A 13,567-nucleotide genomic window follows, 5' to 3' on the forward strand; every position below is an offset into this window, starting at 1 on the left:
GCAGAGAGACGAGCAGGACACCGAGGAACACAGACTGACGCGGAGTTACACAGACGAACCGGCAATAGGCAGGAGAACACACAGGGCTTAAATACACACACCAGTAATCAGGGGATGAGAGACAGGAGGGCAACACAGCTGGGAGGAATCTGGGCTGACGGGACAGGGGAAACGTAAACTGATCACACTCACATACGACACAGACCTTCACAATAAAACAGGAAACTCAGATACATGGAACCAGACAAGACATTGAACTAAACAGACAGATTCACAAACAGATGGGGAGACACCATAGACAGACAGATACAGACGCAGACTCAGAGGCAGATCGAAAATAACACAGAACTTAAACAATCATCATCTAGAAAATGATAACAAACTAAAAGCGCTGGGTCACCGACCCAGGACCATGACACCTTTAAAGATGCAGGAAGAGAGATGGATTGAATTCTACATCGGGTTGTTGCCACTATTACCACAAAACAATGAGTTGCAATAGTGGCAAAGATTTTCACTGCTTAGTAACATTTTCAATAGATTTTTTTCAATAAATTGGCTTTATGACAAAGTCTGGTTGGAGGCCTAGACTGAAAAATAATGTTTTGACAGATGAAGCAGTATGCTATGGTCTAATTATGAACAGTTTTCTCTCCTTCTGCAAGCTTTCCATCTTTCTGGTAGAAGTTAATCTTGATTTCATCTGTCCAAAGAATTGTTTGCAGAATTGTCCAGATTTTTGTAGATATTTTTTAAATTTTTTTGGCCAAGCCAAGTGCAGCCTTCCTGTTCTCAAGTGTACCCAGGGGTGTACATATTGATCTAAAGCCCCCTGTGATTCCATTCATGAAGTTATGATAATGATATTGCTACCTCCTCATGAGTGTTGATGGCTCTGTGAGATGGCATCCGGGCGTCTGATTCTATTCAATCTTTTAAATCACGGCTTAAAACATATCTGTTTGAACTTGCTTTTTCTACCAGTTAAATACTGGCCTTGTTTGCAGTGAGTTATTCTATTAATTTTTCTGTCTGTCTTGCGTTGTCTTGCGTTGTCTATGTTCTCTATCACTGTGTTTGATGGTACAGCTTTACTTTGCTATAGCTATGTGCTATAGTTTACTCTTATTAGTGGTTTTTACCTGTGAACATAATTCCACACTTATATGACTCTGATATTATAGTGTTAATTGTTTTATTCTTTTATTCTTTTATGTAAAGCACTTTGGCATGCCCTTGGCTTTTAAATGTGCTCTATAAATAAAGATTGTTGTTGTTGTTGATGTGTTAAAGGTATTTTTCTTCATTAATCATTTAATTGTCTTTTGTGATTTTTCAGGCCTTTTGATGTTGCTGAGGAGTCGAGTGCATTCCTTCTTTTTGAGAACCTGCCAGATTGTTGCTCCTAAAGTTTTTGCTATCTCTTTGATAGGTTTGTCTTGGTTTCTCAGCCTAATGGTGGCCTTCTCCACTTGCATCAACATCTCTTTGGCCCAAAGTCCAAAAACGTCTTTTCTCAGATCTTTTATCCACCCAATCTGTCATGGAATAATGAAGCCACAGGGTTTACCTGGTCCTGAAACTGCTCATCACTCAATGCTAAATTACTGTGCATAAACATGGCTTTAATTCTTAAACAGTACATTCGATGCTTGCTTTAAAAATCTTGAATTAAAGCTGAAAGTCTGCACTTTGCTTTGAGGTGACTGGTGTTGTGATTTGGCACTACATACTTGAAACTGAACTGAAAATTGACTTTTATGTATTTTTAAAAAATCCACCGTGATGTTGTTTAGAGGCAAAATTACAAAATTGTGTCATTCCACAAAGACATATGGACCTAATTGTATTCCCCAACCTCTCATCTAAGCACTGTTGTTGTATTTTTCCAATATTCTTAATTTCTAAGCAGCCAGTGGATGTTTTCTTTTTTGCTTGTTAGCAATTACTGAAAAAGTCAATTCTGGTATCCTTGAATATTTTATGTCCATTTTTTAACTTGCAATGGTGTATCAGAGCCAAGAAACAGAAAATTGCCATACTGAGGAGAAGTAGTAAATTCTTGAGAAACAAAGAAATAATAAATTCTCTGATATTAAAGTTACAAATTGGTGGGAGAAAAACTAGGGAAAAAACAGCAGACCCACTTAATTTCTCTTTACTAGGTTGACTCCACTTTATCATCCCACTGACACCTTTGAACAGGAAGTGCCACGTACAAACTTTCATGAGAAGCTGCAACAGCACACAGAAGGCCTTATTCTTGGTCAGTACCACATTCACAGGTATGTTGCTTTAAAATCCTAATGCTTGTGAAAAAATTGTGGTACTAAGGTAAAATCGTAAGTGTTTGCATATTGCATCTCGTGCAAGGTATAATTTGGTAAATGCTCCCTTGCAGCCATAATTATGTCAAGTGGCGGTGTCTGTGATGTGATGAGGCTGGCTTGTTCAAGAACACCATCAGTGAAGTGATGGTGTCCTTGAAGGGGGAAAAAAAACCTCTCCCACACACTTCTGAGAATTGTACCGCTCTCCCCTGGCTGTGATTTTTTTCCCCTTGGTCCAGGAAAGGCCCTAAGATGCAATTGTAGATCACTCCACTTCCATTTTGATTATTTATTTGATACAGTTACCATTTGTCCCGGGTATGTAAACTATGTATCTAACTATTCAGAGAAGCTACCATACAATTAGGCTTAATAGCACACACATTTACTAAATGAAAGCCTCTAATGTGCTATTTACGGTTATTAGGACTAATGACTGACACATTTCCACCAACAAATACTGATGTTTCAGTTGATGGCAAAATAAAGTGTAAATGAAAACCATATTGGTGTGTGGAAGACAGGCTTCTGCTGGCTCTGGTGGTCAACTAAAACTATAACCACATGGAAATGCAGTGAAACCTCAACCAGCGCAAACAGTGAAGATAAAGAAAAGAGCTTTCGTTTAAGGAAAAATAGTTGGCATTTACTTAAAATATGACAAACAAGAGATTTAATGATTACCTGCATTATTATAGATCAAATGAAAAGGCAAAATCAGCAGCAGCTGCAACATTAAAGTGATTTGCACATCAATAAATATAATTCTGAAAAGTCTCATTCCACATAATGGGGACACTTACTTTAGTACTTTTATTAAAATCTTTAAAATGTTTTATTTAAATATTTTTAATACAACATGTCCACTATTAAGCTACAGTCAGATTATTACTTTTTCTCTAGTAAACAATCTAAATGCTTTTTTCACCAGTTCTCTACACAAATTTCTAAATAAACATTTTTGTCTCCAGCTGTGTTCTTGGTCCCCTTGAGTCAAACCATTTTTAAAAAATCCTGGAAACACCCATGTTGTTCAGCTGGAAACTTGAAAAACAACTCATCAGATGGTGCAGGATGAAAATACAGCCACAAATTTTATAAGATTGTGTTGCTTGAAATAATATGTGCAGTGCGATATCTGTGTATAATTACATGTTACCTTTGTATGTGAATGTTTCTTGTGTCTTAATGGAAGAACCTGACTGCAAAAGTGAAGAGAAAATGCTTCTTTTAAAAGACTTAGTATTTCTTCTGAGTAAGGCTGTTAAATTCAGTGCAGATAATGGGGATTTCTCCATGAGTAACTGTTACAGTGGATTTTCATCAGTAGGTTGAAAGTTGGCCCTCATATGATGACACCTTGGTGTAAGAGCACCTTTCCACACTATAGAATACAAAACAGGTGTGGCTGTGTCTTCAGCCTGAAGAAGAAAGAGCAGCTTGTCATAGCATGACAGTTACTTTTAAAAATGAAATATGGTCTGAAATTCTCACTCTAGTCACTTCTCTCTGTAGTTTTCTCACATGGCTGATGCAGAGCTGCTTTGGACACCAATTTTAACTCACCTCAGGCTTACAAGGTGATGATATGTCGTGCAAACCTAAACATTTGGGTAACTTATCAAGCATTGTGTCTAAATTAAGCTTGTAATAGATTTACCCAGGTATCCACTTTAAAGGTTCAATATCCTGGAAAAGTATTTCAGTTAAGTTTTGTGGCTTTTTATAGACCTTAAAGTATGACAACAGTTACATTTTTAAAATATATAAAATCTCCAGTCCCACCAAAACCATACTGTGTCCAAGTTTGACAAATAGGTTTAGAAAATGTTATATTTTAACCTAAGTTTAGTATTTGTGGGGCTTGCTATTTGTCCTTAGTTTCCTCAGTGCTGTGTTTAGTAGTTACTCTGTGCATTACTTCCTGTTCTGTTTTTATGTAGAATCTGTGTTTGATGTTGAGTTCGACTCCTTCCTTCCTCCCTTTGATTATCTAATTGTCTTCTCCTGTTTCTTGTCATCCAGCTTTGCTCAGTCCCCAATTAGCCTTGAACCACAAATGAGTTCAACATACCAGACTATCTTTCTATTATCTATAATTATAATTTGAAGCTTTGAAAAAAGCCAGCAATTGCAGAAATGCAATCTATGCAACTCAACAGTCACAATTCTACCTAAACACGAGAGAATCTGATTGCTTATAACTGACTTTTTATTAAATGAATGTGTTAAAGACTTTTTTTATTCTTTCTTGTGAAGGCTTGTTGGCAGTTAGTAAATAATAATCATAAAAACAGACTCCAAATGAAGGCTTAGACTCCACGGAGATTTGGTATAAGGCCTTTAAGGATAAACAGGTGTCCTGTTTGAGAAAATGGAAGCGTATTGAACAATAGCATTGTTGTAAAATTGTTTGATTTCAATTGCAAATGGATTTCACTGTACTCCTAGAGGTCGACCCAGATAGCTGCCTAACAGGGTTCTAGTTGTGTCTGAGCTTTCTTCCTGATGAAGGAGAGTTTCTCCTCTCAGTCTGAGGGTTTGCTTAAGAGGAAATTACTGGGCTTTTTTCTTTGACACCTGTTAGATTTGTATTGTTGATTGTCATTTATGCTTAGAAATATTTACTTATATATGCTTAGAGTTTTGTAATTAGTTGTAGATTGGTAGAGGTTTTGATCCTTGATAGTCTGCAAACTTTGTGTGTATTAGACAGCACTTTGGGAGCATGAGAGGTCATACTGTGTCTTATTATTTTATGGTAGGATTAACGTAGTTGCGTCTGTTCTAGTCTAAGTGCTCTTTGTTTAGATGAACTGCAGGACTTCCTCACCGTGTTATCTAGGATGAACCATCTAGGGTGAGGGGGAGGCTACCCTCTTCCTGACCAAGGATGTTTGACCCTTTGATCAGCAGTCCCCACACACACACACACACACACACACACACACACACACACACACACACACACACACAGGCAAGGTACTCTTTGTTTGTATGTAGACGTCGTATGTTAATGAACCTATGCATATTCATGTAACCTCAATAAAAGGGCAGTGTTACAGGAGGACGGACGAGACCAACTGGAGTCAAGCGGTTGTCCGGTTCTCTCCCGTGCACGAGTACCATGAAGAAGTTTGCCTACTTGTGTCTTGCTTGCAGTGTAATTATATTGTCTTAACGTTCCAGCGAATAGGTTTATGCTACAAACCTAACATTAATTGGTCCTTCGATGCCGGCTCCCTGGGATCGCATTCACCGAGGGGGGGGAGGCACGCTGAAAGACTGACGTCAGCCAGGAAGTTCCTGTGGATTCGCTGTCTGTCTTTCTCCTCGATGAATGGCGATCGGCGGGATTCAGGCTGATATTACACGCTAAGCAACGCCAAGTAAGTTTAAAGAGGCCGACTCTATCCGGTTGTTCAGTGATGACGCGACGAATCCTACTTCCGGGTCTAAAGTAGTCTGCGTTTAATATGGCTTTTGTGTTGTTAACATGTTTAATGTTATGTATTTTCTTCTATTTGATCTCAAAAAGCTCCTAAAACAGTCAGTGATCCCTGTTGACCTCCCTCGGCTTTTATTACCACTAATCATTTATTTAAGCTCAGTCTTTAAAACCATAGGATGTAACTACAGCCCAGCCTATGCAGCAGTATATGAATGACTAACCTCGTATTGTGGATGGATTATCTCAGTTGTTCTCCTGGCTGAAGTTTGGTCCTTTTACAGCATCCTGCCATGCGATTACATTTGTTCCTGACCACCGAGAACACTCACGGTAACTTTTATCGAGTGGAAAAAAAGTTAGCTTGTTTATATTATGCTAACATAGCTGTGTCGCTAGCGGTCACCTAGCACATCATTATATACCAGCTAGCCCAACTTCAGTAACCCTACAAACGTCACTGCTGTTTAGCTTTCTGTCTTCATTTATGTTGGAAGTGATAGCAGAGCTGTACGTTTTAATTTGTTTCCAAAACCCTGCAGTCAGGACATGCTATATTGTATTTAGATAGAAGCTAGCGAGCTAACTCCCTGCTAACTTCTAACTCCGTTAAATGTCATAAATTCCGTTTTCATGGATGCCTGGATGTTAAACTCAATTCTTACACCTGGTAGAGCAGAACGCTGATCATTTTATTAAAGATGAAAGACTTTAGACAGTTTTTCAACTCTCAGTAATGCCATAGTGATCGTTTGATATATGGACCTGCAGCGGAGTTTAGACCCAGACACGGCTAGTGACGTCAGACTGAACAACCGGATAACCGTGTCGTTGTGCAGTCTCCGCCATTTTGTGAGGCGTTGAGAAGTTCGCTGCTTTGTGGAGCGATAACTGGGTTAGTGTCCCGAAAAAGAAGTTTTGGTTAAATCGCCCAAGGGTCCCAAGCGTCCGGTGAGTGTCCGGTTTTGAAATCGCCCTGGGTGTGTGTCCCGAGCGTCCCTTCATTGGGTTTTGTCGCGCGAGTGGGTGAGCGTCCCACAACTGGGTCAGGGTCCCGAGCGGTCCGGTGTGAGTCCGGAGTAGGCCTATTTTGTGTTGTTGTCATTGTTGTTGTCGTCGTCGTCGTTTTTGTTGTTGTGTGAGTGCGTGCGGAGCAGGACATGTGGTCTGTAACACCGACTGTTGTTGTTATCATGGGTTTCTAAGCAACCAAGAGTGAGTTAGAGGGAGAAAGACGTTTGTGCTGGACTTTGCTCCTGGCAGCACAAAGTATTTATGTATAAAAAAGAGAGAGCGAAGGCTCCACAGCTGCGTGGGTGCACGCGAATGCGGTCGCGCGGGTTTCACGCGGACCTGAGCCGTGCGGTTAATCGCAGGCTTATAAATGGAAGAGATTCAAATGTTAGAAGTTTTCAGAAAACACACCAGCCTTGGAGAGCTGTGGAGAAGGCCAGCCCACATCAGCAGCACTTAAGATATGCTCTGGTGAATGGCTTTCCCCCCACCCCTTGCTGACACAATGTTTATTCTTTAGCTTGCCCTGATCGACAGCAGCCTGTGTGCCAGACCATAGATTTAATTGAGGTGGATAGTTGTTAAAAGTAATCTACATTAAACTTGTGGTTGCTTAAATTCAGTACAATGACATGTGAGGGGAAGTGATATAGGTAAATATTTAAACTCATGAAGTGCATAGAGGCACTTGACCTGTGTGGAAGACTTTCGTCTTATTATGAACCATTGTTGAGATATACAGCACATCTGTGAAAACAACTAATATGCTCAACCCTGTATGAAACATCTAAAAATACATGATGGAGAAGCTGTGTTGAATATGTAAGTGTAAGACTTTGCCACTGTGGGCAGAGCATGCAACTACTGTGTGATGTCGCGTTGCAGTTTTGTTTTTGTTTTTTGAGCTGATGAGCAAGCTACACATTATCAGATCAAGAGCTGTCTGAGAACTACTCAAAGAGAGGGAAACAGAGAGTGTGCAGCGTTTCCATGAGCAGTTTTTCTGCACCTTGACTAGTGTGTGTGTAGCATCAGCATCATGTTTTTGTTTATTTGTTTTGTTGGATTAAAAATAATTAAATAAACTGGTGATCATGCTTATGGATCACCATGGCACATATCTCCAGCCATATGGTTTATTTATGCAGATGAAAAAGTGAGTGTGAATGTGTCTGACATCACAGTGTTTTTGTGTACTGTGCAAAAGTGATTGCCTTTGATTGTGAGTGAGAGCGGTGATTCTGCAGGTCACCAGCTATTGTAACGAAAAAAAAAAAAAGAGTGAAAAAGAAAAATCATAGGAAAAAGGTTTTGTGTTGATCAGCCAAAAACAACTACAATTTCATTTTCTGCTTTTAAGAAAAGACTGTTCACAAAAACACACACAGAGAGAGATGTGTGTTGATTAAGCAGTGATGATAATAATGAAATGTCTTAGTTTGTCACTTTCAGGTGAAAAGCAGACCTGAATCAATTTTCCACATGCTGCGGTCGGAAGAAAGTTATAGTTTAACATCATTGGAAACATGCAGGCCAAGTTTCTGGCTGACTTATTTACAGTGCCATGTGTTTCTCAACCTCACAAGCGAGCTCACTCCTCCCTGAAGATAAGGAATGCAGCTCCATGATAAAGAGACAGCAGCAAGTCCTGAGCACAAAAAGTCCCAGCAAAGCAGCAGCAATGTGGACAAACAGCAGCAGCAGAAGAAAGCAAACCCATCTTCCTGTCTGATTGGATGAATTCCACGGAGGGGCGAGCAAGGTGGCAGCATATTGAAATGCTCAAAAAGGACTGAGTGACTCGGGCAAGCCACATGCGGCTAGCGACATGAAAGAAATGGACCCTTCATGATGCGTTCAACGTGCCAGCGCTGTGGTGGGAAAGGCTCCATCATAAACACGCCCTGCGCCGAGGTTCAGGCCAAGAAGAAGAAGACGATGACTTCCAAGCCCAAGAAGGTCGGCCTCAGCGTGGGCGAGCTGATTGTGAAAGCCGTGGCCGCTTCCAAGGAGCGCAACGGCCTGTCTGTGGCCGCTCTCAAGAAGGCTCTGGCTGCCGGAGGCTACGATGTGGACAAGAACAAGGCCCGTGTCAAGACCGCCATCAAGAGCCTGGTGGCGAAGGGCACTCTGGTGCAGACCAAGGGCACCAGGACCTCCGGATCCTTCAAGATGAACAAGGCTACTGAGAGCAAAGCCAAGAAGCCCGCCGCAGCCAAAGCCAAGAAACCGGCAGCAGCTGCTAAGAAGTCGCCCAAGAAGGCAGCAGCAGCACTTCAGCTACTAGACAGGACAAAGCTGAAGGAGAACTGCCGGGACTGTTGAAGAGGGAGAGGACAAAAGAGTGAGAGGACAACAGAGTGAGAAGACTAGGTGAGAACACATAGGAATTATTTTTAATGTGGGAAATCAAAATTTGGGTTAGCAAACCTGGGGAAAAGAAAACTGACTGCTTAAGTTGGAAAATTGAGACGGAGTCTGAAACATTGCGAAAATAGAAACATATACAAAATCACACACACACAAGCAGAACATGCATTAACCCTACTAACAATTCCAAACACAAAATGACTCATGAAGACTCATAGCACATTAGTTAAGAAATGATTAAATAATAGCAGAGAAATGTGTAGGAAAGGCAGCTTTAAGAACATGCTCTGCTGGAGATGCAGCTCCACAGACATGCATTAGACCTGCCTAATAACACAAACCCATGCAATGAAAATTAGCTTGTTATCTTTCATCAGTGTTACAATAGTGTCAATTTAGCAGACACTTGTTATCAAATACTGAATTTATCCTAAAGAAAAAAATTGACTCTACAAGTTGCAGGACAACAATTTAACTTTTGTGGGAAAAAAAAATCCTGGTTTGATAAATCAGTGATCAGACAATAAATTTAGTTGTTAAAATGGTAAATTGGGAGAAGCTTCCTGTTTGATTGAGGCAGCACATGTAATTTACTGTATGAGGGAAATTGTCTTTTGTGATACTATTTTGAACATGCTTTTCTGTCGTCCTGTCAACTTAGTGGGTTAATAGCTGATATGCAAATTAGTTGATCGGTTTTAGATTAATGAAAGGTGATTGAATTCTAGCACGAGTGAATGAGATGTGTTGGAGTTTGTTGTGTGTTGAGTAGAGACTCTAAAACACTGAGTTTCCTGCTTTGATGTGCGAGTGAATCCTGTATTTAGATACACAACTCTGAATACGTCAGAACAGACTGTTTTGTGAAGTGCATGACAGCATGTCACATGTTTTATGATGAAGGGAAAAAGGAAAAATTGAATAAAATAGATCTGTGGCTTAAATGAGTGAAGAGCACAGACCGGGTGATTAAACTCATAGCTAATATGACATTAGGGTTATGTTGTGTGTTGTGCAGCTGATGGTTGATTTGGAGTGAATCTAGCTGATGATTTTTCTTTTGTTGTGAAGTTGAGCCTGCCGATTAGTATGATGGTATGATAAACCATGCTAATGGTATGATTTACCCTCCTGAGATGAGGAGCTTGTGTCATGACTTAACAAGGCCTTTTTATTTTGATACTTTCACAGTGCACTGAAAGTTTCGTTTGATAATCTCTGTTCTTTAAGCAGATCTGCATGTCGGGAATTAAAAGCGCTACACGTCGTCGAGAAAATTGTGCCAAGTGAGTTCTCCACATTTAAATGGACTCTGGAGAAAGCCACTTATTTGGGACAATTATTAAATGACAGTCCCAGTCCAAAAGGTTTCAGCGATGTAATCCAAACTAAAGTTCTTCTTTTTCTTTTTGAAATGACGTCATTTTGCTGAGAGTGGAAACTAAATGCGACGATAGGTTCCACTATCAGCAAAGAAAGAAAGAATGAATGCATGAATGAGTGAGTGAAAGGAAAACAAACTGGCTGACTGGTAAAAGCTGACAAAAGCTGACAAGACTTTACTGATGTAACACGACTGTGTGAAGTTGACCCCCGCCTGGCAGGGGTGCAGATGAGTCTGTGTGTGCTTCCCTTTACAGGAGCAGAAAGATGACAGCAACACTCGGGGTTGCGTGATGATTTAACATTTTAAATGCCATTTTCTGTGTCTGTGAATTTACTATGTGTGCGTCATTCACTAGCTTGTGTGCTCACAGAGATATCTGTGACAAAGTATGCATACGCCTGCGCAAGCGCTAATATTTGCATTTTCTTTTCTTACAGCATGCCAGTTCTTCATGTGAATTGATGATGCGATTTATACCAGGACAACTGGTTGATGTTTTTTCCTACTACAGGATTTCTGGGTTTATGTGTGAGGAAAACTATGTTTACAGGTTATGAGTGGTGATGCTGTTGCATTGTGTTGATGGGAAAATGTGAAGGGTACTTTGGTAATGTGAATAACATGTGTGAAATTTCCTGTGTTGAGAACTGGTGTTACTTCTTTCCACAGCTATAGATGGCTAACTTTATGGTGTTTTTATGGCACCTCTGGAACCTGTTGACCTGTGTCTGACCTCTGTCTGACTACAGTCAATGTGTATTGCTAATGTTAGTTTCTTTGAGAATGCTGTGGAAGATTCAGCTGAAACGGACAAGTGACATGAGTGAAACAAATAAGAGTTTACGTGTTTATGGAATAGTTTGTTGTGGGCTCTTTGCTGGCCACTTTGAGCCCATAATAATAATAAATAATATATGAGTGGAGTGACTTTGCTTAAGAGCAGTCACCGATTACATTGATGTTGCCTGAGTACATGGGATGATCCATGTCTGAGGCGACTTATGAAAATGATTGTAGTTTACTGATTTGAGAAAACCTGCACATGACACTTGTCTTGCTGATGTTGAATGCTTCTTGTCCTTATGATACAATTGTTTATAGGTATGGAGTTTGATTTCACTTCCAGATTTTGCTTTCCAGGCCATGATGGTGTGTATGCAGGCTCCTGGGAGAGCCGGGTGTTAAGCAAACTTAATATGCAAAGCACACTAACATTTTCATTGCAGGATTATAGGTCCAGGGTGGTGCTGCTCCAGGGGAGGAGATGCCCTGATGTTGCCTGGGATATGATCTAGCTAATCTTTTTCTTTAAGACTGGGATCCAGGTTTGGTGAGTTGACACATGGGAATGTCCATGCGTCAAGAGGTGGAGTCCAAGGATTAACATTAAACAATGTTTTTTATTATTGTTGCAGTGATTTGTGTGATTAGCCGTTTTATTTACAAATATTAAACCTATGCAAGTGGTGCATCCATGTTCAGATGAGGCTTTGATGGCCTATAAGTGAAGTTCACTGAACTAAAGAATGTGGTTTGATGATTGTTGACATACTCTCCAAATAGTTTGTCTTCCTAGCAAGGAAATACAGGTGCAGCAGTAATCTCCTGAGAAATCTTCAGAGACCCAGTGAGAAGCGTGAACCATTCCAGGCATAGCTGACAGCCAGGCAGTGGTTGAGGTCAAAGATCAAGCTGGTTGGGGCCCATCATGAAATCAGACCTTGGAGCCACAGCAAGGACCATGAAACTGCCTGCAAAATAGAGGAGAGGATCGTCCACAAGATGGGAGAGAGGCTTCAGGAGGATCAGAGATCATCTTCAGCACAGCAGACATCACACAGAGAGCTGTGCTACTAAGCTTCCAGGGAATCAAGAGGAGACTTCCCACAGCAAGATTTTAAATACAATGAAAGATTCAATATTGACGCTGAGGAAGACGACTAAGGTGTACGACGTGCTCTGCCTTAAACCTTCAGCAGCGTTGGAACATAAACACTCAGGGGATGAGGAGCGTGCCAAGCTCCATCGACAGCGTAGAAGGAGTTCGAGGATGACATCATGATTCTGTGAAAAGCACAGGAACCAGAAGCTATGGTGGTGATGACAGCAGTTTCCTATGAACATCACCTAATGCTGTGCCACTATACTGTGCATACGATGACACTCTGAAGGCTGCTGGGATCATAACAGCAGTAAGATGACGGAACCCAGCACCCTTTCCACAGAGAGCTTTTTCTGCAGAGCGTGGACAATGGCAGAGTCATAAATATCCCCCTCACAAGACGAAGGTCTGAAGTCAGGTGATGGGGGCTGGTAAGAGGCCATAAAACTAGAGTGCTGAGAGGTCTACAGCTTTGGAAATAGCTGAGAACCATGTTGACAAACAACAAAACCAACTGGTATGTTTGAATGTTTATTCTACATACATTTGGACTCTGGTCCTATGGACAACGATGGAAACAACTGGAAGAGACATTCATGACGCCCTGCAGAACTCAAACCACTCTGCAGAGAGACATGTGATGTGCACACCTGGAGGAAGCATTACCAAGCTGAGATGTTTTTGAAAATGTTACTTTTTTATTTTCACTATTAAATTAACAATTTCTTTGTTTGCTCGTAAGATGCAGTTTGCCATGAGATGAGCTCAATGAATGGGATAACTGCTAATACATTTGTTGAACTGTGTACCTTTTCAGTAATTTAGGGTGATTTGACATATGCTGAGTATAAAAATGTTTGCATTGAAACTGTCAGACATGAGGTATTCATACCTGGGAACTTTTCAAGCATAAAAGGTCAAAAAGGGGGGAAATGTTAGATTTGTATTGTTGATTGTCATTTATGCTTAGAAATATTTACTTATATATGCTTAGAGTTTTGTAATTAGTTGTAGATTGGTAGAGGTTTTGATCCTTGATAGTCTGCAAACTTTGTGTGTATTAGACAGCACTTTGGGAGCATGAGAGGTCATACTGTGTCTTATTATTTTATGGTAGGATTAACGTAGTTGCGTCT

At 40.5% G+C, this 13,567-nt stretch overlaps 1 protein-coding gene across 1 annotated transcript; it reads left to right on the forward strand.

Moving 5' to 3' along the window:
- The first annotated feature begins 8,548 nt into the window (after positions 1–8,548).
- LOC308403336 (histone H1-like) lies at positions 8,549–13,196 on the forward strand. Its single transcript, XM_080892660.1, has one exon. It carries the CDS (start codon positions 8,641–8,643, stop codon positions 9,115–9,117), a length of 477 nt encoding a protein of 158 aa, XP_080748786.1. The 5' UTR covers positions 8,549–8,640; the 3' UTR covers positions 9,118–13,196.
- Positions 13,197–13,567: the final 371 nt, after the last annotated feature.

This window comes from Rhamphochromis sp. 'chilingali', assembly GCF_963969265.1.
Source record: "Rhamphochromis sp. 'chilingali' genome assembly, chromosome: 9".
Lineage (NCBI taxonomy): Eukaryota > Metazoa > Chordata > Actinopteri > Cichliformes > Cichlidae > Rhamphochromis > Rhamphochromis sp. 'chilingali'.